The sequence below is a fragment of the Brassica oleracea genome, chromosome C9 (genome assembly GCF_000695525.1).
Source record: "Brassica oleracea var. oleracea cultivar TO1000 chromosome C9, BOL, whole genome shotgun sequence".
In the NCBI taxonomy this organism is placed as follows: Eukaryota; Viridiplantae; Streptophyta; class Magnoliopsida; order Brassicales; family Brassicaceae; genus Brassica; species Brassica oleracea.
Window position 1 is genome coordinate 54,225,225 of NC_027756.1, and position 26,062 is coordinate 54,251,286.

Below are 26,062 nucleotides of genomic sequence, written 5' to 3' on the forward strand. Positions count from 1 at the left end.
TACATTTGTATTAATGTATATTAAACTCTCTTTCATAGTACACGGGCAGCGTTTTAATTTTTTATCAATTAATTTAGTAAATGTTCATAATACTCTCTAAATTGATGGATTAACTACTATAAAATCGCTATTATCTAGAGAAACAGAGACAACAAATGTTCCAAACCTCTTTGACTTTCATCATATGTTAGTGTATGATGCAACTATGCATTAAAGTAGTATTGTCAAATTTTTGAATTTTTCTCAAAATCTATGTGTTAACTCCTACAAAAATATTGAGTTATTGGGTAAACGCTCTATATACTGAAGTCTATGATCTTTAGTGTTTTTTTTAATTTCTAAATACATTCTACATTTTTATTAATGTTTATTAAACTCTCTTTCATGGTACATAGGTATCATTTTAATTTTTTAAAAATTAATTTAGTATAACTTCATAAAACTCCCTAAATTGGTGGATTAACCAATATAAAATCGGTATTTTCTAAAGAAACGGAGACAACAAATGTTTCAAACCTCTTTGATATTCATCATATGTTAGTGCATGATGCAACCATTCATTAAAACAGTATTTTTATAAGTATTTTATTATTTTTGAATTTTTCTCAAAATTTATGCGTTAACCCGTACGAAAATTTTGTGTTTTTTGGTAAATGCTCTATATATTGAAGCATATGATCTTTAGTGTTGTTTTAAAATTTCTAAACACATTCTACATTTGTATTAATGTATATTAAACTCTATTTCATAGTAGATGGGCATCGTTTTAATTTTTTATCAATTAAGTTAGTAAGAGTTCATAATACTCCATAAATCGGTGGACTAACCATTATAAAATCACTATTACCTACAGAAACGGAGACAACAAAGGTTCTAAACCACTTTGTCTTTCATCATATGTTAGTGAAGGATGCAACTATGCATTAAAATACTATTGTCATATTTTTGATTTTTTCTCAAAATCTAAGTGTTAACCCTTATGAAAATAATGAGTTTTTTGGTAAATGCTCTATAGACTAAGCCTATGATCTTCATGTTGTTTTAAAATTTCTAAACACATTCTACATTTGTATAATGTTTATTAAACTATCTTTCATGGTACATGAGCGTCATTTTAATTTTTAAAAAATTAATTTAGAATAACTTCATAAAACTCCATAAATTGGTGGATGAACCAATATAAAATCTTTATTTTCTAAAGAAACGGATTCAACAAATGTTTCAAACCTCTAGATAATAGCGATTATGAGTGAGTAAAAGAAACAATTGCTTACACGACATAGCTAATTATGATTAACAATTCAAAAATTAAGTCTGAACTTTGATTTTTAAACTATAAATATGACTGTGAGTGAGTAAGAAACAATTGCTTACACGACATAGCTAATGTTTAAAATATGCGGAATGAGATGACCGACATTACCCAAATTTTGATTTTCTTATTTGTAATAGTGAAATATCTATAAAAATATTATTGAATTTAGCACCTTGCAAATCACATAATCATTATGTTATACTAGTATTTTACGTATCTAATCTATTAATTTAGAGTCTTATTTTTATCTACTTTTAACAAGTCATAGTATGACAACTTAGAAAATTAGTTCTTATGAGATATTTAATTATTTACATAAATAATAAACCAACTATAAATTTAATTTTTTAATTATAATAAAATCTGTTGAGAAAGTATCTAACAAAATCTTAATTAAGAATTGAAATATTTATATTAAAATAACACATTAATAATTTCGTAATTAGAAATATAATATATTATAAATCAATGTTAACTAAACTTTTATTATAAAAAAGAAAATAAAAATTCAATACTATTTTTTATAAATTCTATAATAATATTATGTATTATATAAAAACAGAAGTGGTGCATGAATTAAATATGAAAAAATTATATTAAATAGTTAAGTTAACAAATTTATTTTTAAGATTGTTTCATTTAAATAAATTATCACTTATCATTAAAATGGGTTAAAATTCGTAAACTGTATAATATTTTTATATAAAAATAAATTTATTAACATAGGTTAAACTTTTATATCTACAACTATATATTATCTTTTTATTTATTTTGAAACTCTCAACAATATATTTTTTAAAAATGTTTATATACAAAAATATAATATTATAAAATAACCTTTGGTTCATATACTATATTATTTAAAAAGTATGTTATTAGAAAACTATGAAATTTTAGTAATTCATTTAAAATATTAATGATAAATCAAATTTTAATTATAAAAAAAAATATGTTAAGAAAAAATTAGAAAATATAACGAAAAATTCAAATATTTTTTTATAAAATAATGTATTAATGTAATAACAAAAAAAATTCATGTAGTCTTCCAAACTCAAAATAGTTGTGTAATTTTCCAAAGTTTTTTTTAACAAATATGAAATTTTGAAAATAAATATTCAAACTCAAAATGATAATATTTCAAATTTTGCAAAAGATAAAATCATAGATAATAATAAAAAATCTATACTATTAAAACAGAAGTACAAATAAGAATTAACCCTTAAATTTATAATTTATTTACAATCATATGCCACTGAAGTAATTAATAACTCTAAAATATTTATTGTATTTTTCTTATTTAGTTAAAATTAAAACTACTACTTCCTATAATCTAGCTAACCAACTAATTTGCCATATTTTGATATTCTATGCAATCAATTTATAAATTTCTAATTTCTATTTTCGTTATTGCTTTTATGTTGTAAGTAAAAAAAATATACTCCTCATTTTAATTGTAAGATACTGACAAACACACGCATTCTCTTTATTTAAGTCCAGTATAATAGTATAAAATGTTAGATAGAACAAAAAAACATGAGTAATGGTTATTTACGTTGTTGTTTTAGTACACTCATTCTCATGCTCTTAATAATGATGATGATGATGATGATTTGAATTTTGTGGAAATATATTGTAATTATATGTAATTAGCCATATGAAGTAATAATATTTATTATGCAGTTAATAGAGAAAAATACAATTTAGACTATTAAAGCATAATCTCTAATAGGATTATGTCATTGCTTTTTAAAGTTAATTACAATAGTATGCCACTGCTATTTAAAATTATTTTAACTAAAAAGATATTCTTATTTTCAACCAATCAGAATTCATCAATTTTCAAAACCAATTATATTCCACATCATTTAATATAATTCCATCTTTGTATCGTTTTTTCTAACCGAATAAATTCATAAAAATACATAATCTTTCAATTAACAAAATTTGACCAAAATTTTAAAAAGAAACAAATCCCGCGCTTTCAAAGCGCGGGGCAAAATCTAGTAACTCTTGAAATGCACCACAAAAAGAACAAACTATATATGTGGTAAATATTAATGCAATCTAATATTTTGAAATCTTAATTAAAAAACAAAAATCATAACATCCAAAAAATATCCTATATAAATACAATTTACTAAAATAATATGATGATTCTACTATGGACAAAATTTACTAAAATAATAGGGCTATATTATTTAAACAAAACAATGCTTTTATTTGTAAATCCCGTAAAATACTAAAATGATGTATGTTAAAGTATATTTTTTTGAACACAACACGTAAGTATAAATTTTTTTAAACATATTTCTTTTCTATAATATAAATAAATTTTAAAAATGTATTATATCCAAAATGTATAAATTAAAGAAACAATATATTCTGAAGAAGGTTCTCCATCTGATTATTTCAGGTTGTTATTTTATTGTAACTAACTCGAATCACTATAAAATATATTAGTAAATAATAAAAATGAATAACAAAGTAAAATGTACTAAACAAATCACTATATACTAATATTGCTGAATAAGAAATATAAACAATAATATTATAAAGGTACACAATATATAACACTAAAATGGAAATTATATATTTAAAATATTTGTAATAATATTAAATACATTTATAAAATGAAAAAATATCCGCACGGACGCTGCGGGTTAAAATCTAGTTACTGATTACTTATCAATTTCAACAAGACAAAAACAGCAACTGTACATTTTAATCACACCAAATCATAACAACCCATTCTCATTAATTACTACTAATATTGCTTTGATTTTAAAACAATACAACAAAAAAAGCAGTCATTACCACCCCACCACCACTAGTTGTCATATGTATTCTTTTTCTCCTTCTCTTCTATGAAAGTAAAATAATATCCCCTGCCTCCCTTAATCATGCTCTTTCAACATATCTCCTTTCATTTCCACTTATCTTTTCTTTAAATTTAAGCTTCACTTATTCCTCCACGTCTCTAAACCTTTTTAAAAAAACACTCATATATACCACACATACACACTGCAGAATCACCGGAGGAAAGGGTTATAATCACAAAAACACAACAACAACAACAAAAACTAGATAACATGAACTCAGTATGCATCTCTAGCTGCATCGACGATGCACGTGACACACGCGTGCCGGTTCGTACCACTTATGTGAATCTCTATAAGTGGCCTGAGTCGGACGCAGAGTTCGTCCGCTCCGTCCGACGTGGAGGCGGCGTACCTACGGCGCGTGTGGTGGATAGTATCTCATGCCGACAGATGTATCTTCGAAGCTACACGTTCTCTCGGGAAGATGACGATGACAAGAGCAAATCGGCGAAGGTACTGCCCTCAGAGACGCAAACCTCGTGTCTAGGGAGGTTTAAGGAAACGGCCTCGTTCAGGAAGAGGAATAAGGAGGAAAGTGATGTCATCGTTGAGAAGTCAAAACCGAGTCGCCGTCGTGAGAAGAGGAGAGTTAGAAAGAAGCAGAAGAAGAGAGAACAAGCTTGTTCTGTTATGTTCCGGTTTTTTCGAAGGTTACTCTCTTGTGCTGCGACCGTAGATGTTGTTGATCCAAACTAGCTAAGTTCATGCATTACCTTCTTGTATTAAACTTTTAATTAATATTTGAGTTTTTTTCTTTGTTTTGAGAGTTATCTTAAACTGGTTTATCTACCTCCTTCTTCTTCTTTTTTCTTTACTTTTGATTTTGTTTTGTATTTAAACTTGTAGTATAGAGAATTTTAATGGTATATCTTGGTTTTGTATAATTGTTTTGTAGTATATATAGATGATCTTTCTTCATGCATGAGTATTTTGTTAACTTCAGGATGATAGAAAATAACAAAAATATATTGGTTGCGAGTTAAATTTAATGTTGAAATCTTAACAAATTCATGAGTCTGTTATGTTGATGATAAAAAAAATTTAATAACAATTTTTTTGAAAGAATAGTTATTTTGCAATGTTTTCATATAAAACCTCGAAAAAGTCTATGAACCTATGACAATGTATTACTTTGCATTTACATATGATTTTCAAGAAACGTTTAAGAAGAAAAACCTTAAATAGGTGAATATAATGTTAGAATTGCAAAGTATACATGTTATGAGTTTTTTTTTTAAATATGGAGCTTTCTTACCTCAAGAAAATAGTTATATTGAAAAACTATTAGGCGGGGAATTCCAGCATCGGGTGCCATGGATTACTAAAGGTGTAAAAAAAAAAATTCCCCGTAAAAGTGTAAAATAAAGTTGTTCAACACAAGTAAAAGAAGAATCGTAGCTAATATATTATTTTCCAAGTTGTTATACTTTCAAATTAAATTACTAGATAGACCATATAGATGATCATGTATATATGTGTTTCAAGATTCAACTAACACTTCGTATATATAAATTTTAACATCAATCATACACCCAAAAAAGCTCAAATTCTGGCGTAGGAATAGATAATCTCAATAAACCTACATTTTCGTTTTTATAATATCGAATATTATTTATGAACGTAAAAAGTACCATGTTGATTCATTTTCCTTTGCAGTGTTTTTTTTTTCCTTTGCAGTGTTAATAATCTATGCATATTCAGTCACCAACATTCTTTGTGTTGACTCTGAAGTCTGAAGAGAATGAGGTAAATTAAAGTATTCATTCAATTGTGTCCCACTCAGTAAGTTGGCATCGTCGTGTTTAATACTGGAAGAGTCAACAGGCCGTTGTTTTACAAACCGCATTATAAGATTTGGCTTACACAATCTACAAATTATAAATGATAAAGAAATATATATTAGTCACACTTATACGAAGGTTGTTTAGTGCATGATGGATAAGCTGAGTGGAACAATTCGAGGATTTAATATTCAAGTGCTTACCAAAATCCGTGTCACGCCTGCTATGATTATTGATTAGTGGGGACTTAGAGAACCACACATAATCACGATTCACGAATCACGACAACGAAAGAAACTAAAATATGAAAACCCTTTGTCGTGTCATGAGTTTTCTTTTCAACAATACTATTACGTGGAAGATAACCAAAACTGAATGTATTTCCTAAAACTCGGAAATGAATACATAAGATATTTTTCCTTAATTTGTCATACATTATTTATAAATCGAATTTAGATAGACGTGGTCCCGTGGACAAGTAATGTTGCTTCATTTGTACAATAATGACAGAAAGCTTCAAACTCCCAATTAATAATTTCCGGATGAAACAGAGATGGTGGCAAAATTTTATTGAATAAATGTGGTTTTAAAACAATAATTGGATATAAAATTACAAAAGATATTAAAAACAAAGAAAAAAACAAATCATGATATTGCCATACACCAAACATGGCATGCTTGATTTCTGACGCTTAAGCTCCAAGACTCATCAACGAGACAGTATGTCGCCTGACTATATATTATCTAACTCTCTTATTCTTCGTTAATTTATTATTTGCTTACAAATGAAATCATTTGTAATCATTGCGTAAAATTTTCACGTAGTCTGAACTCTGAAGGCCGGAGACCCTAGATCACCTTAGAAGAGTTAGTTGTGTAGTCTACGTTACACAAAGCGAGACCCGGCCGATAAGTAATCCATTACATTTCTTATGTTACTTGCAACGTAATGTTCATGTAAACGCTTATACAATGGTATATACTATTTTTCATTTCTTACATTACATATACAGAATCTTCACAAACAAAGAGATCTCCTTTTATTTCTGGATACAAAAATCTCTCTGTTCTTGAATGTTTTTATAACTGCTCTCTTTTTCATTCCAATCAAACCGCATAAAGCTTCCGGTTATGCTTGTGATCAACTAAATCAGCATCTGACATCATTGAAGCTGGAGACGACTTAGACCCTTCAATCCTATTAGCAACCACCCAATAACACATAGTCCCAAGCGTTGAAACCATGATCAAAGCTCCAATGGCGGTTATACCAATCGCCAATGGCCTCTCCTTATCACCCACAACAACGAAAGACAGCGATAAGAACGCCACCGAGATCATTATGCAAGCCATCCACATTAGCTTGTTGATAATCGCCATCATCTGCTTCTTAGCTTTCCTCTCTATAACCACAACCGATGTCTGAACCACAACAACAGCTAAAGAAATGAAGAGCGCGAAAGAATCAAACACTACAAAGATCAAGAACTCGGGCCTAGAAGCTGCTCTCGCCTCTCCTAGTGTAAACCCCGAAGGAACGTTTTTCGAATCGTCCGTGTATTGGCCTGGAACGTTGAAGATAGCTCCAAAGGCAACGGTTGCTATGAGAATGGCTACGACGGTTGTGGAGTTGATGGCGTTGTTGAGTCCTTCCGTGTGCATCTTGTTGACGCGTTTGCCGATTCCTTGGATTTCTCTTCTAGTTCTCACGGTTTGTTCGAGCTGAGTATGCACCTCATGGCCTATCTCGCTGACCGTTTCTTTCAGTTTCTTAGAGGAGCCTGATGGTTCAACACTTGCAGCTGGTTTGATGGATCTTGCGTTCTGCATACCGATCTTCTGAAGAAGCGATACAATCTCGTGAAGGCTGGTCTTCTCAGCGATGTCAAGAGCTGTCTCTCCTGATTTGTTAACCGCCACTCTACTCACTTCATCGTACTGTAAAACCGTCTGAACAATCTGCAAAGAAAACAAGAAAAGAGTATTCACTTTGAAACAACAATAAACCATGAAAAATTCTATAAAACCCTGACCGCCCAGACTAATGGTTTCTCACGCCTGCTCACTCGGTCTTGGTTTCATTCCATGCAACAAGTGGTGCATTAATTTTTCAAAAGCTCTAATTACTTGTTTATTGACTCTACAATCACTACGTGACTTTTCTTGGTGCTCTGGTCTTATAAGAGTTTTTTTTATGGAGGTATGACCGAAAAAGTAAATATAATTTGGTGAAATACTTAACCAAATAATTTCTCTTTAGCTTTTTAACTTATACCAAAAACAGGAATGTTACACTAACTAACTTTGAAACAACAACAACTTACCTCTGCTCTGTTTTTACGGACAGCGATATGCAGAGGAGTGTTGCCTTTATTATCAGCAGCATTGATCAACGAAGGATCTGCTTTCATCAACGCATCAACAATCTCAGCGTTCTGTCCTTTAACCGCCATATGAAGCGCGGTTTGACCTTTCTTGTCCACTCTCGTAACCATTCCCACTTTCTTCCCAATCAGCTCTTTCACGATCTCCGTGTGCCCGTTTCTAGCGGCAGAGTGCAAAGCGGTTTTACCGTTGCTTCTCGCAATAGCTGCTAAGTCCACACCTTTGTCCAACAGGAAACAAACGATCTCTCCGTGGCCTTGTGAAGCCGCCGTGTGAAGCGCTGTCGTTTTGGATGAATCGAATGTAAACGAGAGCTCTGGGTTTGCCTCCATCAACACATCAAGAACCTCTACAACATTGAATTCGAATTAAATCCACAAATTAACTAAAGTAAAGATTCACATGGAAGTCAACTCACTTAGATTGCCGTTTTTGGCGGCGATGTGGAAGGCGTCGAAGCCGTTTTTGGCTTTGGTTGCGGCTAAGACGGAGTCGGAGTGTTTCATCAGAATCTTGACCATGTCGGTGTGGCCGAACTCGGCCGCAACGTACAGAGCCGTTTCACCTGACTGGTTTTGCTCCGCTAGCAGCTCTTTCAGCTCTGCGCCGTCGTCGTCGTGTTCGCCGATCATCTCTAAGAGAATCTCTGTTTTGCCTTCTCTGACCGCCGTGTGTAGCGGCGTGTCGTCGCGCCTCGCCGTTATCTGCTTCGTCATCGTCTTCTTGTTATCCTCTTTCATGATGAAGATGATTCTTGTTGAATTTTCGGGATTTTGAGATTTGGCCAGACAAATGAAGAACACAGATCGAAGAAGATGGAGATGGAGGAATGAATTCGACAAGGGTCACATGAATTTTGGAGAAGAAACAGAACTTCTCTGCTCGTGGTTTTGGCCTCTTGTGCTGTTTCGTATCATAATTATCTTCTTATTACAATAAACATTATCAGACCTACTTACTGTCGACTCGAAATAGTACATCACTTGCTCGTTATTATTGATTTCCAATTTAATTTTATACTAAACAGTTGTGAACCTTTTTTTTTTTTTTTGAGCAACAACAGTTGTGAACTAAACAGCATATTTGCTTTGGAGATATTGCAAATTGATATAATTATAAAACATGTACTGAACTCGGTTTTATTTGGTTACTAATGATTGTTTTAAAAGCTTATGAAAAACAAAAGGTTAAACGACAGTTTGAATAAATTTGAATGAAAAAAATAATCTGAATTTAACATTTTAATTTTAGCATTTTCATTCTATGACAGTTTTACCAAACATTTGATAAATAAGTCAAAAGCGTATTATCTATTGTATGATGCCTAAAGTGAGGACTACCCTTTTTCAGATATTGGTTGTTAATCAGAGAAAAGTATTATCTTATAGATTTTAATCTTTCATGAATAACAATCAGGAAGATGCCAAAAATTATAATAAAAAGTAAGAATACTTTTCTCCATTTTTAATCTATTACCATTCAAGTTGATAGAACAGACTAGAATTTATTGAATATCATGAAGTGCCGAGAACAAAGCATGTTATCGGCAAACAAATAGTATCAACTTTAAATAAATAAGTGGATAGAAAACAAAGAATTGAACTGAAATGAAGTTGTCCTCTGTGCCACTGAACAATATAGATAAACAAAACTATTGTCACTGGAACATGACATATCAAGATATTTTTATAAATGGAGCCTCCATTATTGGGGGATATTATCTGTGTGAACGTGGGAAAACAACGGACACTGATACAAAACATTACGGCCATTTAGTTACTTAATTCTGGTTGGAATGTTGAAAATACTTAATTATCGTTGAAAGTTGGGTTGAAACTTGAAACTCCTGAATCGTGTTTTTCATGGTTGGGTAACTTGGATTAGTTCCACTACCGGCTCACGCGCTAGCACTTGTGACAAAAGTTGGATAAGGCCGTGAAACATCGCTATTAGCCTGTTTCCATGGACAAGTATCGTGACACGCTCTTCACGCGAGTGACACAATTAGTTGCTATGGGCAAGCATAATATACAAATATCAAAAGGACGTCAGAATGTAAGAGACGACTGTTAACAACCAGACCGCATAGCGCAGTGGATTAGCGCGTTTGACTTCGGATCAAAAGGTCGTGGGTTCGACTCCCACTGTGGTCGTTAATGTTTTTATGTTTTTATTTTTAATCAACCACATTCAGCTGCAATATGTTACATTCATTATCCTAAAGCACTCGAACCATAAAGCTGTTAGCCAAACTGACTTGTTTTAATTTATCCTCTTCAACTATAAGATTACAAAATGAAACCACAAAGCCTTCAATTTCAAGGTCTTTTAAAGATATTCATAACAAAACTTGAGTAAAAATGAAAGGTGGAAAAAAAGGAGAATACATAAGCGAAATAATCAAGACGCAGAATCATTTCTAGTAGCTAAGATGGAGACAAGGAAACTAGATTTTGATAGCATACTTCCTCAGAGGGAAATACATCTCCTTCTTCTTCTCACGCTCTGTCTTCAAAGAAGACTGCAACACAAATAATATACAAATGTCAGATAAGGATAACTTGCAATGATAGATCAATTTTTTATAACAAGAACCAATCAAAAACTGGGTGTTGAAAATGGTAATGAGAGGATAAAGACCTGATGCTTGGTAAGACGTCTGCGGATAGCACGAGTCTTCTTGGGACGAAGATCAAGAGGTAAAAACTTCTTGTTCTTGTATGCTTCTCTTAGTGCTAATTTCTGCTTCTGGGAGATCACTGTCAATACCTGAGCAATTGATTTCCTCACGACCTTGCTGAAAGATCAAAGTAAATATTACAATTAATAGATTTGTCAAGTAAAAAACCCAACAAAACCTAAGAATACAAATAATATAGTTTTGAGATATAAGTTGGTCTGCATATCTACACTACACATTATATATACAAAATGTGATGATATAAATGAAATATTCCTCCAAATGCTACAAAACCAAAACATACGCTAACTTTCTCGATTTAACTAACAATAAAGACAATGCGAATAATGCTTTTGTCATCCTAAAATTGAAATGATAAATTAGACTAATTCGAAACAAATGTATATATATGATCTGTGTTATGAGTAAATGTAGAAGGCAAAGACATACATTTTGGAAAGCTTGTTAGGGGCACCTCCGGTGACTTTAGCGACACGGAGGAGAGCGAGCTCAGCCTTGAACTCCTGAAGCTGGCTCTGAAGATCCGTCTTTGATCTCTCTCTAAGCTCATGAACCTTAATCCTTGCTACACAACAGTGAAACACTAATCAGAACTACGTAATTTAAAAAGCAAGGATATTCAATGGATCTATCTGCTCATCTTCATACCCATCGTGAGCTTGCTGGTGTTGAACTCTGCTTCCTCGTTTCTGGCTCCAACAGTCGCAAAACCCTAATTTTAAGGAACCAGGCAATTTATACGATGCGAGTGAGTTGAAAACCCTTAAAAACTCAAATATAATGGGCCGTAAAAGCCCAATAACCTTATTTTTGAGTCATGGGCGATATTACTACTAAAGAACACACTTCATGGGTTTGTATTTGTAGGCGGAAAAGATGAGAGAAAAGTGGAATAGTGAAAGCAGAGAGGAATCAGTTCGTCAATAAGCCCCCAAAAGCATCAGATTCTCAACTTTCTTTTGGTATATGGTTTTTTTATGAGAATTAGATTCGAAATTATCAGTAAGGCATGGCCATCAGCTCATTCGAATCGCAATAATTCGACACGGTTTCAAAGTCCACCTAACAATCTCAATACATTGGTTTGATAAGAATCCGAATAACAACAATACAACCTTTTTTAAAGTCGATTCTCTCAACGAAAAAAATATCTTTTAACAGAACCAAAAAACATACATTTATTTCATTTATGTCACCATAGAAACCTCTCCCCATTTTTATTTCTATACAACAACTATAGACTGTTTCTTAAAACTATTTGCCATCATAAGCAAAAAAAAAAAGAGGCATTAAAAATGTTATGTGCATCTCAAGCATCAACAAGAAACATTTGCTCAACCATGGACCAACCCTCACAACCTTCTTCTTCTTCGCCCACGGTCCGGCTCGGTGGTCGAGCCATCGACCGTCATAACCCAATCATACGTGACGGCCGGAGGTTCACTCCTCCACCTTCTCCTAACCATAACTCCTCATCTGCTCCTCCTTCTTCGTCTTCTACGTATCATACTCCTCTCAAGACTAGACTTGGTCTAGAGAGCAGCGAGACAACACGTGTTTCGAAGAGGAAGAGCAAGAAAAGTCAATTTGACGCTGGTAAGTCACCCATTAGTTGTTTTACCAGTGACACTCCTCAAGGCTCTTCAAGGTACTTATTGAGCAACCCGGTTTTCTTTGACGGGTTTGTGGATTCTGACCCGATTCCATTACCTATTGAACCGGAGATAACCATGGATGATGATTTGGATAAGAATCATGAAGATACATTGGTAATAAACGCCTCTAAGCATTTATCTTCTTCTCAGTCTTTCTTGGAGAAGAAGCAACCTGGTTTCTTCGATGGGTTCTTGGACTATGACCCGGTTATGTCTCCTGATAACCCTTTCTCTGAACCCACTAAAGATGCTTCGTCTCCGGATAATCCTTTGTCTGAACCCACAAAAGCTTCTCCGACAGCTTCTCAGAGCTCTCTTGAAGACAAAGATTCTTCTTCTCCGGATTTCAAGTTCTCTCCTCCACAACCTCCACCACCTCCTCCTCCACCGTCGCCGCCGCCAATGGAGAATAACTCATCTTCCGACCAAGTAAATCATCGAACAAAATATTACTTTAAATTTTGTAAGTATGAAGTTATGTTTGAAACAAAACCTAACAGTGTCTGTTTCAAAGGTGGTAGTCTTGAGAGTGTCACTTCACTGCAAAGGCTGTGCAGGAAAAGTCAAGAAACATCTTTCAAAACTGAAAGGTAATCAGCAATTAACTTATTTATATTGTTGATTTATCTGTCGATCTTTAAGGTTGTTAAAATACTCTGTTTTGGTGGCTTTTGGTCGTTGTGTGTAGGCGTGACGTCGTTTAACATAGACTTTGCCGCAAAGAAGGTTACCGTGACGGGAGACGTAACGCCGTTAACTGTGCTAGCGAGTATTTCCAAAGTTAAAAACGCCCAAGTCTGGCCAGAGACTATTCAGAAGTAATCTCTCTACACCTGTATTCCTTAATTTCTGTTAAGTTTATTGCTATGTTTTCTTCAGTATTGTTATGTTTATTTTGGAATATAGTTTGTGAAAACCTTGCTCTCTTTTGTAAGTTAATTGTGTTTGTGTTGGCATCAGAATTTACAAAATTTCTTAAGTAGTTAGTATCGGAGCAGTTTACCAAAAAAAATTGATTCTACCAAAGGGGAAGATACCAAAGCAAAACAAAATGCTGTTGAGAGAATCAAAATGCGTTGCCTTATCTTGGGGCTTTTACTAGCTAAATAATTTAGAGATTTACAGGCTTAATGGGCTTTCTAGAGATAACATGTTTTTGTCAAAATAAACTTGGAGTTCAAAAGCATCTTCAAACCATTGCTATTTTCACCTCTATAATAATATTTAGAAGTAAAATTACTCCAACTCACCTCTATTTCTTCCTCTATAATAGAGATCTCTATATTTTCCTCTATTTATAGAGAAGGAAATAACATTCTTCTATTTTTTACTCTATATTTAGAAATTGCTATTCTAGGAAAATACATTGGAGCATATCTCACATCTATTATAGAGTTCCTCTATTTTAGAGGTAAAAGTAGCAAAATACATCGAAAATAGTTTAAGAGTACTAGTGGGTTTTATGGGGGCGTATATGGATTAGGAAGCTGGAATGGTTGATTATGAGGATTCAAAAATCTTCATTGACGAAACTTTTTGATTTTTAACATTAAAACTCCTCAACTAAATTTGTTTTGGGTAAAAACTCTCAAACTAAGTATTTAACGAAAAAACTCCAAAACTAACTTTATTTAATGAATTAAACCCTAACAGGTTATAACTATCATTGCTACCGGTAAATCTTTAGTTTAGGGGTTTCTACATGAAGTAAAAATAGTTGAGAAGTTTTACCATTAAAAATAAAAAAAATAATCAAAATTTATAATATTATCTAAAAATTAGTAACTTAAAATTTTAAAAATTAGCATTTTTAAATTTGTCTTTGTAAATATATGAGTTTGATGTGTTTTTAACATCAATATTATCTATGCATAAAATTAAAAATGTAAAAACCCAGAAAATATAATAAAGATTATCTAAAGATTTACATGTAATAAGATTACTAAAAGGTTAAAAATGTAAAAAACAAGAAAAGATAATAAAAATTATATCTTATCTAATAAAAATGTAATAATAAACCTTTAGATAATTTTTATTATATTTTATGGGTTTTTACCTTTTTAATTTATACATATATAATATTGATGTTAAAAGCACATCAAACTCATATATTTACAAAAATAAAAATAAAGTGCTAATTTTGAAAATTTAAGTTACTAATTTTAGATAATATTATAAAATTTTGATTTTTTGGATTTTTAATGGTAAAACCTTTCAACTATGTTTACTTAACGTAGAAACCCTTAAACTAAAGATTTACCAGTAGTAATGATAATTATGACCTATTAGGGATCCGAAGGTTTTTATCCAAAACAAATTTAGTTGAGTGGTTTTAACATTAAAAATCAAAAAGTTTAATATTTTGGTTAAAGTGTGTATGAAATGAAAAACATCATTTGATCGCGATAGAGGCATCATTTAGATAGTAGATTTCATCATCAATCCCTTCATATCAATACAAATAAAACAAAATCTCACTGTTTTTATCCAATGCCTTTGATTCGTTTTTAACTTCTAATCATTTCGCTAGTTTCCATTCTAATAAACCTAGTTGTCAGGACGTCTAAGAAGTTAGTCCTCTTTAGGTTACCGCTAGTATCAGCATTACTCATACAAAACAAAAGTTATAACTGAATCACAACAAATAAGAATCCCATCATTTGCTGATTTTTTTTCATTGGAACTATTTTTCGTCTTATACTCGTGATCTTGTGTTTCTTTTTTTTTAGCAAAAAAAAAAAAAAAAAAACTTGTGGCTACGAAATTTTGTTTTTGATTTCTACGCGTTCATGAAAAGTCTTAGATCGAGCAAATGTGATGTTAACGTTAGAACAACAAGTATATGCGAAGTTTACGGAAATAAAATGGACCGTCCAAAACTTTTTTTTAATAACAAATAGAAAATAAAATAACTGAAACTGCATGAAAAACATTACATTACGTATTCATTGGTGTTTCCAAAGTTTGTCGTTTTAAACATTTCGTTTTCTTGCTTGCTCTTTTTCTCTTTTGTGGTGTTGACATCTTTTCTTGTTCGCTTTCTAGAATTTAAATTTCGTTTTGCAAACGCTGAAAATAAAAAAATGGTACCACACTCAATTTTGAAGAAACAATGTTGATTAACTTTTACATTTAGGTAATTGTTTGTTCTTTTAAATTTGGCAAACGGTGTAAAGGAAATTAAATAAACATCCATAGGGAAAACATTAACAGTGTCTTGTAAAGCAGATGTCCAAGATCAACAATATGAAATAGGAATTTAATCTCGTTTGTAATCACTTTGACATGTTTTTATCTATAGAAATATAAACAAATATTGTAGGTTGTTTGTGATTTAACTTCAGTCATATATTTTAACAAATACGATCCTTTTGTTTAGGAATACTTTAACATAGTATAGATGTCTCTATTGTTTCAGTTAAAGGAGACCGGGATTTCTCTCTCTCCTCCATGAGATGAGATGAAGCTTTCTCCGGTACTCTATTGGTTCTTTGATTCCTTTTCTTTGGGTTTTTGCCTCTGGGAAGTCGTTGCTCTTTAAGCAGGTTTTGCCGGCTTTGTTTCCGGAAGAAGGTGGCTCCTTTTGCATCTTTCTCGCCGGCTCCTTTTCCGCGTCGTGCGGTTCTCTCGTTTCGATGGCGGTTCTGTTTTGATTTCTCTGGTTTCTCGAGTGGTGACTCGGTTGATTTCGTGCTTGATGTGACGGATGAGATCTCGATTTGTTCGATTGATGCTCTCTGATGATTTGAAATTAAGTGGTGATGGTGCATGAAGGGTGAGTGAGGGATTCCTAATCGTTTGGGTGATAGCTTCGTTTCTGGATGAGGTTTCGACTTCCCGTTTGACGCTCTCCAGTGAAAAGAAGCAAAGGTGATGAAGTGGTGAGTTTGGGTAAGCAATTGCTCCCGGCGAGGTCCGGTGAAGCGCCGTTCAGTTTCCGGTGAAGTCCGGTGAAACGCCGTTCAGTTTCCGGCGTGTTTCTCTTTGGCGGTGGTGGTGAGGGAATCGTGACGCGTGTCGTGCCTTGCTGAGGCTTCAACACGTCTCTTCTTCGGGGAGACAAAGCAGTGTCACGTGTTATGGTTTGGGCCAATGTAGATTGGGCCAGTGTGTGGGTCTTTATGTTTAATTTTTTGTTTGAGTTTTGTGTTTGGAACCCTATCTATAGGCTTTTTGTTTTGTGTTTGGGCTTCTGTACTTTTATAATAATAATATCAGATGGAAAAAAAAAAGTCTCTATTGTTTCAGTTATAACGAGTATAGACCATGTCGAAGTTTCTTACAAGAGGTTGTTTGTCACGCTTCAACTGACAGCCAATGAAAATCAACTGGCCAAAACTATTAACTTTTACAGGCTCAGGAATCAGAATGAGATTAATATTGTAAAAGTAAATAAGAAGAAATGAATAATGTATAAAATTGATTTGAAACTAAATTTGTCATCTCAAGTACATACCGATGTTCGTCCACTATTAGTCATCTCTATACATACGGAAAAAGCTAAAGAATGGTCCAGTCGAGTCGGTCCAATTAATAGACCGAAAATACGGGGTTTGAATATGGAGGGAGCAATAAATAAAAAGACAAGAAAACAAAAAGGCAACCATAGTTTTTAACAGTCATCACAAAATCCTAACACGCAATTCTATGTAGTGACGAACATTCCCACGTACATCCACGTGTATTTCACGTGGCACATCCACCATTCGATGTCTGTTTTAAGTCTTAACAGTTTTCTTCCGGCTTTTCTACTTAAACACGGCTCAAAGTAATTAATGTCGAAGTGCACAAAATTAAAGAGTTTTATCCCGAATTACCTACCGCTAATATAGCACGAAAATTCTAATGATTTGTGGCAATGATCATGGTCAATAAGTGTTAAACGGTTCAGACATAAAAAAAAAATAACTATTATGTTGGATGATTGAGTAACCCTACATGATATGAAGTGTTTAATTCTGACTACTATTTTTAGATCTTGCATATCAAATTTTTGTTTCAAACGCAAGGTTTGAGTTTGAGTATTTACATTGGCAAACTATATAGAAGTCATTCGTATTAAATACTAAAGATAAACGAATTTAAAGAAAAAATATATAATATTCGACTGTCAGTTTTCTTACCGTAGAATCGCCACGATCTAAACAAATCGTATCATAGTTGTAAGATGATACAAATCTTCAGTTATGAAGTAAAATGAAAAGTATATTTTCCATTGGTGAAAGTTTATTCATTCCCTTCTGAAAATAAAAGTACATATTTTAAAGCATATAGAATCGGTTCATTCATACATACATATATAAAAACACATGCATATATGTATGTATAAGTAAAAGAAGGTGTCGTGATCTTAGATTGTCGTTCGTGAGAGCAAATCTTGGATTATTCGAGCTGTCTCTTTCTCGGTCGGTATTTCTTCTCTTCTTCTCTCGTATGCCTCGAAGAACTCTTTGTTCTCTTTCTCTAGCTCCTTCCACACTGCCAAATTTACCAGTTATCGTATATTCATATCTAATATATATATATATATATGTGTGTGTGTGTGTGTGTCTCAGGGATGTGTGTTATGTGTGTGTTCACCTGTGGAAGTGATGATAGGCTTGATATTAGCATGCTTGAACAGAGCATCCATACACTCTTCTTTGCCCATGTTGAATACTATACATTCTTCTATCAAATGATGCACCTGCGTCCAATAAAAGACAATTTGTATACTATGATGAGGAATGATGATCGTATAATATATACCATATAATCAGCATCAGCCAAGAGACAACATGTCAAGATCAGAGTAATTTGAGAACAAGAAAAAGTGATTAAATCGGTACCAAATGTATGTAAGATGCTTGTGAGCTGTTATGACCCATGATATGATAGAGATTTGAAGAGTAGTTTCTTATGTTGAGAGAAATGATGAAGGAAGGGAGAAGAAGGCAGGTGAAAACACTACAAGAAAAGAAATGAAGATGGACATTAAAATATTTATAAGACGGAATATCTAGAAGAAAAAAAAAAGGAGGAAATGGTTTTTTAAATATATAGTCACGGAATAGCCTAAATGGACAAGGGTTTGTTTTATTTTTATTGATTACAGGTATCTAAAACTCAAATCACGTATGTTGCTTTTTTAATTTAACTTGACATGTTTATGTTTATATTCATGGAATCGGCTAATAGTGATTATACAACCTGATAACTGATAGAAAAACTGTTAAAAACACTGATAATTAGAAGAACATAAAGTAAGAAAAGAGAGAGAGACTCTTTTTTTTTGTCACAAGAGAGAGAGACTCAGAGAGCATAAAGCAGCTAGAAATAGAAGAAATGATACAATGACATATTCACTAATTAATATTTAACAATTAAATATATTATCCTTAATCTAAAGGGGGTGGTGGTTTCTGCTGGCAGAGAGCTGACTTGTAACATTGGGATCGTGATGGGTCCCATAATCCCACGTGGGCTTCTGCTTATGATTGGGTGAGAGGAGATTACAAGAGATTTTACGGGACGGGACGGGGAATGCAATGAACTATGCAATGCATAATTGGTAAGCTTACGTGACGATGCCACGATGGAGCCCTAATCACGTGAAGTTGGTGGAACCACCTATATGGTTAATAGTAAAAGTATGACCGTAATCATTATCGTTTAGTTTTTTTTTTTTCTCTTTCTTTTGCTAAAAAGTAAATATATGGAAATGAACGTTCGAAGTTTACGAGATGTTGACACAAACTCTGTAAGACCTATATGATTGATTACACGGTAAAAAAGTTAAAAAAACATGTAATCAAAAGACAATCGAACCTAAAGCCGTTCTGTCTTAGAGCGAACAGGACAACAAAGATCGATACAACACTTGAAGAGTCGGGAGAAAGAGCATAAACAATATAGACATATAGAGAGACCCGATAACCGGAGATTGAGGGACACGACGCTAGCATGAAGTTCTTTCATACAGTTGCATGAACCAATACTTTCCTCTGAGACACAAAGACAAACCCGCTCAAGGACCGTCCTCTAAGTCCGGGCTGGGCAAGAACTGATCCTAAATTCCAGCATAGACATGACAACACGTAACCACATGTGCTTAATAGCACTCAACAAACCCAACCAAACTCGTCTTCTAAGTCGGTTAAGGGAAAGGGGCGCAGCATCACCACCTCTTGGGTCTTACTCCCTCCTCGAGCTGCAAGGTGCGACCCCAATATCTAAGAGACCGAGAGACACCACTGCCATATTCGTTTAAGCCTACAAATCATACCCATTCTCTCAAGCAACTCCAATCAATATCAAAGGGGGAACGAGGAGCTAACTAGAGCATTGACTCAATAGCAAGAACGCCTAATCTTGACCCGTAAAGAGAAAATCTCTGTAAACGAAGTCTGAGGTCCCGGGACCTCTATCTCAGGCGGAGCATATCCGATTTGCCTTTGAATCGAAAAAAGCAAGAAGCGACGTTTGTGAACCTTGCTATCGAGGTACTTTGATGCCGGGAGAGGAGGCACATTCATCGACGAAGAGAAGCTTCATACTACTGTCGGCCCAGTCGGTAGAGGAGCCTAGATACGAAACATCTCCAACTCGTACACGAACCACAGACAAGCAACAGACTCGTGAACGGCGGCGCCAGAAACAGAGACCTATCACCAACAGAACCACGACGAAGCCGCAGCGCCTCGAGGCACCGAAGAGGCAAGGTGAACGATGGAGACGACGGCTCGATGAAACTAGGGTTGGGAGAGTTTATTTGGGCGTTTAGCATCTTTTTTAATACTGCTTTTATGTGTTCATGTCATTAGTATCTGGTTAATCATGTTCTTTTGTATTTTGCCTTGTCGTAATGCCACCAAATTCCAAACTACCTCTATTGATTTACATGGTGTTTTGTCGATAATTTACATGTTTGTTCGTACCTACCAGCTACCGACAATTTTGGTTTTGAACTGACTTATTTAGACCGTGAGAGTTTTATTTACAAAAATATATCTTACTAATGAATACTATATTTACAATTCAACTCAAAACCGCTGTGTTTTTCAATTGTGATGGTTCAAGTTCTTAGTTTGATTTGATCTCACCCCATATCTCACCTAACGAAAACAGAAGTATTATATTATTTCATGGCCTAGTTTTACACCAGCACAGGTTGAATAATTAAAATTAGAGCAAAAGTAAGACAGATTAGATCTCGTCTGGTATTGGTTGCTAGTGCTACGACTAAAACAGTGTTGTAGAATAAAAAAAGTCCCTTTTAATATTAGGTTGATAAATGAAAGTTTGGCTAAATTTTATGAAGGATTTAACAACAACAGTTATGTCATTTCATTATATATAAAATCAAACGTCAACCTAACTTTTTCAGTGAAAGAAACAACAAGTGTGTATCATATAAGGGTATGATTATTGGTAGTCCCAACATTGGTCTAAGTGTTTTTGGTGTGGAGCCCACCACATTTTTCTAAGAACTTTGTTCAAATGTCTTTAATTAAGAAACTTCTCAAGGGTTGTCTCTAACTGTTTGTGGATCCCATTAACACGTGGCGGTTCGCAATTAGTTCATCATTTAATTTTTTTTTTAAATAAAAAAAAAAGGACAAAAAAATGTCTCAGCCGATAATCATGCCCTAAGTATACTTATGGAGATGGATAGTTCACGGGTGTGTGTGTCCGGAACATTTAACCCATATGGGGTAATGGTAATAGCCTAGAGAGAGAGGTTGTAACTACTCCCTCTGTTTTTTAATGTTACATATTCTAAATTTTTCACACATTTTAATAAAACACATTAAATTTGCATATTTTTTTGTGTTTATCTTTCTTTCATAATTTTAAGCCAATAAAAATTCAATAAGTGCATTAAATTTTTTGAGATTTGCAATTAGTTAATAAAACATGTTTTAAAAATGTAAAAAATGGATCTTTTTAAAACAAATTTTTTTCCTAGAATATGTAATATTAAGGAACAGAGGGAGTATATGATACCATATTATATAATGAATAATATGTTTTATAAAATAGTCTTACAAATAACAGATCCAAAATGCAATTCCTCGACAAACGTTGGTTGGAAACAAAAAAATACTAACAACCGAACGTTCGACTCACGTACTATTATGTGATGTGTTTTGTTATTTTCTCAACCCATCGTTCCGTTTCATCGATAAAATCAAAACTAACCCCCAGTACTGTGTTCCACAAATTATATGTACTACTACTTAGTATACTGGGACATGAGTTCGATGTACGTGTGTTTTCACTACATCTTCCTTTGTTGGATTCTCGAACCTTTTGGCCTTTTGGGGGACCACCAAGTTTGGCAACGGTATTTTTCGAAGGACTCCTTGTTGGGAAACTCAATAGCTGGTACAAAGTTCATAAGATCACTAATACAATATAGTTATTGCAACACACATCCATCAGCTGGTACCGGTTTCAACAAATACTTTGGACGTGGAAACAATAAGAATCTATAAATTCAAAATAGTTGTAGTATAGATTTTTCTGTCTAACGCAATTTTATTCGCAGTGTATGCATAAATATTCATCTATTTATAAGCCATCTAATATCTAACCTCAATGCATATTTACATAACAAACCCTAATATGATTTTTTTTTTTTTTTGGTAAAAGCAGTTGAAGTTAAACAATTTCAGAGAAAACGAAAATAAAACCCAAATAATTAGCGCTGTGATCACACTTCCAAAACAAATTTTGCTTAGTTATCCTCCGAGTTTGATTGGTAAACGTTTGTCATATCTACGGGATGCCATGTTCTGTTTTCAAGTTATGGTCATCTGTGTTGCTGCCCGTCTTCACAGTTTGTTGTGCATGAATTCCTCTTGACGATCTTTAGAAAAGCTTGGATTATTCTTAGCATGGTATTAGCAATGTCTTGGTAAATTTTCAATTTATGTATTAGGATTGGAAAAGATCATTGTACTCTTTTTGTGGTTCAATTTTAGTTTGTAATCCTTTGTGAAACAATCAATGAATTTCAAGTGAAAAAAAACGTTGGTCATATCTATGGGCCTAAACAATTTTCACGTTTACAGAATCGCAAGGCCCAATAAATCCCGACTCCAGTGCAGTGGCACAACGAACTATTGAAGTTGCTAGAGATCCAGCGAACTTCCACGTTCATCTATAATTAGCAGTGTCCATAACTCTGTGTTTGTCTTTTACCCCTTTACCCTCTGTGTATAGGTTCCCATTTTTGTTTGAATCATCTACAACTTATAATTTATACTATGTTGTAACATGCAAATTTATATGTTTATATAAAACAATATGTCCTGTAACTTCTATAGATCATTTAAAAGAAAAACAACTCAAATTTTTTAATCAGCATACGTATTTGCATACGTGTCTGTATGACTCTATGGGACTTGTAACAACATTTACTTCCAATGAGACTGACATCTCCCCACATGGGGGAGAAATGTTTGTCCTCTAGGCAGGAAAAAGAAAAGTTATTACAATCATAAAATAATTGAGGGTTCTTAATTTAATGTTCAAAAATCTTATCGGGAGTTTTTAATATCTGTCAGACCTTTTTTTTTTACATGTCACATGTTCTCAGTAAATGCAGTGAACTTATCGGCTACCACTAAATGCAATGAACTTTGATGGTTATTGGAGAAGATTACAATCAATTGTAGTAATTACTTTTTTCACCAATAAGATACTGCAGAATTACTACTATTCAGATACAACTAACCATGTATCTATCTCCCACGCCGCGTGGACTCGTGTATCTAATGGATACATGATTACAACTTATTTACCTAAAACACGTATAATTTTATGGTCAAATCTTAGTTAAACATTTGCCTAAGTAAAGTCAGACCTTTTTAGGTAACTTGTATTTTGACTTGTTGGAGATGTTTACTGTTCATAACTTCGGATCTGAATCATTTGACCATGCACATAAAACTATGAAAACATTGGAGATAATTACTAAATACATAGAACCAATGGTGGTACTTTGGAAAGAGTTTTTAAAACGAATTCTTCCTCAACTCTGATAATCACTTACTTCAAATGCATTATCGAATATCTTTCTACTTTGCAAAGAGTTTCCATATTTCATTTAATTCATACTTTTTATAATAGCAAAAAATTATAAATTCACCATTATTTAAATAAAAGAATTTACCATTACATGCGCTCAATTCGGATAATCACCGTCTACCAAACCCCATGTGTTTTCACCCTCCCTATATAAACTCACTATCTCGATCTCATCACTCAAAACAAATCAAACTCTTTCTCTCTATCTCTTTCTCTTTCTCTGCTCCCTATCCATCTTGTCTGAATCTGCAACTCACAATGTCGGAGAGACCAAGCCGTCACCAGAGAAGACCTTCTCAGACCGTTTTTCCGATCTCTCTCGAGGATCTCTCAGACATCTCTCTCACAGCAAATCCTCCATCCTCTATCCCTTCTCAGCCACCACGCCATCAGATCCCTCCGCCATCTCCGGCAGCTCCTCCGGCAAACCGTCACAGCAAGGACGGCAATGATAGCAAGGAAGGGAACGCCTCTTCTAATTGATATCAGATTATCCTTTGTTTTAATTTAAAATATAAGCCATTTTGTTGTTCTTCTTCTGTCTTCTTTTAAAGCTCTCGCTTAATGATCAGATTTGTCTTTATTTAATAACTTAAATGATAACGAATCGATCGTACTTTCGTATTTACATATGTTATATGATTTTGGACTTCTGCTGGTGTTGAATGAATAATACAGGGGAAAACTTATAAGTTTATAACATACTTTTGATGATTTCTAAACCATGACAAGCAAAATTTACTGTAGTAAAAGTGTAAAACTATGATTCAGAATTGCCTTTTTCGTGTAAATGTTAAGAAATTACAACATTTTGAAAATTTTATCTGAATCTTACAAGCTATAGTTGACATTGACCGCGATTCGTGGGTCTTCTACATTGAAATATGAAAAGGCTTTGAGTCCGGAAACAATTATATTAAAATATATCAACTAGACGCAAAACTCAATAATAAATACAGAATTTTGTTAGTATATTAAATCTATTCAAAGAGTAGCATTTGCTTATTTCTTATGTATAGATAACAATTATATAAAATATACTCTCTCCGTTTCAATTTAATTATCGTTCTGGAGAAAAAATTTCGTTTAAAAAAAAGTGTTGTTTTATAGTTTCAATGCAAAATTTATTATTAAGATTCTCTACTTTATTTTTCTATTAGTTGAAATATGGTTAGATGTATAGGTAATTGTGTTTTTATTTTGAAAATATACAAAATCATACTCCCTCCATTTTTTTATATTTGATGCTTTAGGATTGTACACATAAATTAAGAAACATTTAATTTTTTAAACAAAAACATTATTAATTGTTTACCCAACTACAATTTAACCAATAATAAAATAGAAACTATAATATCATTGGTCATCTAGCATTAATTAGTAATAAATTTTATATAGAAAAATGAAAACGTCAAATAATTTGGAATAAAAAAAATTTCTCTAAAACGTCAGATATAAAAAAACGGAGGGAGTATGTTTTATTAATTTGTGTGAATAAACCTATAACGACAATTAAAATGAAACGGAGGGAGTATCAACTAGACGCAAAACTCAATAATAAATACAGAATTTTGTTAGTATATTAAATCTATTCAAAGAGTAGTATTTGCTTATTTCTTATGTATAGATGATCTTCTTCCCTTTTTAGTAATGAAATGTAGTTTGACCAGAAGCAAACGAAAGAAAGATAGATGATCTTCTTCCTTTTTCGCCTTCTTTCTGACTTGAGATGTATTTTAAAGCACTAATTACATATTTTATTTTGTCCATTTAAGCAAATAGTCAACATAAATTTTAATTTCCGAGCTGATTATAAATTTTATTATATATGTATTGTTAAAATTTTATAAAATATACAAAATGAACTGCAAATGACAGCATGCTAATTGATATCTCCGTCGGGCACTTTCTTTTGAACGTCTATTGATTTTTTTCCCGACTATAAGTTTGGTATATATTGACCGAAGTCGCATTTGACCTTTCTTTTGATTCAAAATTAAAAACAACTTTAAGGAAAACGAGGAATGTAAGGAACCAAGAGGCAAGAGAACACAATCGTAAAAAAAGAGAGCAAAGTGCATGGTATAAATAAATATATTTTTTGTGAATAAAAATAGTTTTGTTTTTGAACAATTTCATTACATAAAAGCAGTAATTTTGACTAGGTAAATTTATGCGCATGTACGCGGACGGGTTTTACATGTGTTTCTTTAGTTCATCTCTGTTTTCATTATATCTAGTCTAGCTGATTAGCAAAATATGTTTTATCAAAC

General features: G+C 33.0%; 6 protein-coding genes and 1 non-coding gene across 10 annotated transcripts; 4 read left to right on the forward strand and 3 right to left on the reverse strand.

The window, feature by feature from the left end:
• Positions 1-4,119: 4,119 nt before the first annotated feature.
• LOC106316268 lies at positions 4,120-4,964 on the forward strand. Its single transcript, XM_013754144.1, has one exon. It carries the CDS (start codon positions 4,405-4,407, stop codon positions 4,888-4,890), a length of 486 nt encoding a protein of 161 aa, XP_013609598.1. The 5' UTR covers positions 4,120-4,404; the 3' UTR covers positions 4,891-4,964.
• A 1,919-nt stretch (positions 4,965-6,883) lies between these two features.
• Positions 6,884-9,392, reverse strand: LOC106318856 (ankyrin repeat-containing protein At5g02620). Its single transcript, XM_013757005.1, has 3 exons — positions 8,779-9,392; positions 8,300-8,709; positions 6,884-7,934 (listed from the first exon to the last, which is right to left on the reverse strand). Exons 1-3 carry the CDS (start codon positions 9,098-9,100, stop codon positions 7,083-7,085), a joined length of 1,584 nt encoding a protein of 527 aa, XP_013612459.1. The 5' UTR covers positions 9,101-9,392; the 3' UTR covers positions 6,884-7,082.
• A 1,047-nt stretch (positions 9,393-10,439) lies between these two features.
• TRNAR-UCG lies at positions 10,440-10,513 on the forward strand. Its single transcript has one exon. It is a non-coding gene; the product is annotated as a tRNA-Arg (tRNA).
• Positions 10,514-10,601: 88 nt separating this feature from the next.
• Positions 10,602-11,885, reverse strand: LOC106315824 (60S ribosomal protein L35-4-like). Its single transcript, XM_013753650.1, has 4 exons — positions 11,710-11,885; positions 11,491-11,626; positions 11,001-11,157; positions 10,602-10,881 (listed from the first exon to the last, which is right to left on the reverse strand). Exons 1-4 carry the CDS (start codon positions 11,711-11,713, stop codon positions 10,807-10,809), a joined length of 372 nt encoding a protein of 123 aa, XP_013609104.1. The 5' UTR covers positions 11,714-11,885; the 3' UTR covers positions 10,602-10,806.
• A 353-nt stretch (positions 11,886-12,238) lies between these two features.
• On the forward strand, positions 12,239-18,314 carry LOC106318881 (actin cytoskeleton-regulatory complex protein PAN1-like). 4 transcript variants are annotated; one of them, XM_013757036.1, is made up of 4 exons: positions 12,239-13,145; positions 13,231-13,306; positions 13,405-13,534; positions 16,965-17,052. In XM_013757036.1, exons 1-4 carry the CDS (start codon positions 12,357-12,359, stop codon positions 17,035-17,037), a joined length of 1,068 nt encoding a protein of 355 aa, XP_013612490.1. In that variant the 5' UTR covers positions 12,239-12,356; the 3' UTR covers positions 17,038-17,052. The 4 variants fall into 4 exon arrangements, with proteins under 4 accessions (XP_013612490.1, XP_013612491.1, XP_013612493.1 ...); XM_013757037.1 differs by lacking the exon at positions 16,965-17,052 and adding an exon at positions 18,272-18,314 and having other exon boundaries at positions 12,240-13,145; XM_013757039.1 differs by lacking the exon at positions 16,965-17,052 and adding an exon at positions 16,135-16,925 and having other exon boundaries at positions 12,240-13,145.
• Positions 17,909-18,957, reverse strand: LOC106318882. The gene is made up of 3 exons (XM_013757040.1): positions 18,545-18,957; positions 18,297-18,402; positions 17,909-18,194 (listed from the first exon to the last, which is right to left on the reverse strand). Exons 1-3 carry the CDS (start codon positions 18,581-18,583, stop codon positions 18,067-18,069), a joined length of 273 nt encoding a protein of 90 aa, XP_013612494.1. The 5' UTR covers positions 18,584-18,957; the 3' UTR covers positions 17,909-18,066.
• A 4,994-nt stretch (positions 18,958-23,951) lies between these two features.
• Positions 23,952-24,421, forward strand: LOC106316616. The gene has a single exon (XM_013754499.1). It carries the CDS (start codon positions 24,048-24,050, stop codon positions 24,270-24,272), a length of 225 nt encoding a protein of 74 aa, XP_013609953.1. The 5' UTR covers positions 23,952-24,047; the 3' UTR covers positions 24,273-24,421.
• The last annotated feature ends 1,641 nt before the right edge of the window (positions 24,422-26,062 follow it).

Coding starts and splice junctions, on each gene's coding strand:
- LOC106316268 (XM_013754144.1), top strand. CDS start 4,405: ATGAACTCAGTATGCATCTCTAGCTGCATCGACGATGCACGTGACACA.
- LOC106318856 (XM_013757005.1), bottom strand. CDS start 9,100: ATGAAAGAGGATAACAAGAAGACGATGACGAAGCAGATAACGGCGAGG. Junction 8,710..8,778: donor CGCCAAAAACGGCAATCTAA/GTGAGTTGACTT, acceptor TCAATGTTGTAG/AGGTTCTTGATGTGTTGATG. Junction 7,935..8,299: donor TCCGTAAAAACAGAGCAGAG/GTAAGTTGTTGT, acceptor TTTTCTTTGCAG/ATTGTTCAGACGGTTTTACA.
- LOC106315824 (XM_013753650.1), bottom strand. Junction 11,158..11,490: donor CCTAACAAGCTTTCCAAAAT/GTATGTCTTTGC, acceptor TTGATCTTTCAG/CAAGGTCGTGAGGAAATCAA. Junction 10,882..11,000: donor GACGTCTTACCAAGCATCAG/GTCTTTATCCTC, acceptor TTTGTGTTGCAG/TCTTCTTTGAAGACAGAGCG.
- LOC106318881 (XM_013757036.1), top strand. CDS start 12,357: ATGTTATGTGCATCTCAAGCATCAACAAGAAACATTTGCTCAACCATG. Junction 13,307..13,404: donor ACATCTTTCAAAACTGAAAG/GTAATCAGCAAT, acceptor CGTTGTGTGTAG/GCGTGACGTCGTTTAACATA. Junction 13,535..16,964: donor TGGCCAGAGACTATTCAGAA/GTAATCTCTCTA, acceptor CTATTGTTTCAG/TTATAACGAGTATAGACCAT.
- LOC106318882 (XM_013757040.1), bottom strand. CDS start 18,583: ATGGGTCATAACAGCTCACAAGCATCTTACATACATTTG. Junction 18,403..18,544: donor AAGCATCTTACATACATTTG/GTACCGATTTAA, acceptor TATTGGACGCAG/GTGCATCATTTGATAGAAGA. Junction 18,195..18,296: donor GCCTATCATCACTTCCACAG/GTGAACACACAC, acceptor TAAATTTGGCAG/TGTGGAAGGAGCTAGAGAAA.
- LOC106316616 (XM_013754499.1), top strand. CDS start 24,048: ATGTCGGAGAGACCAAGCCGTCACCAGAGAAGACCTTCTCAGACCGTT.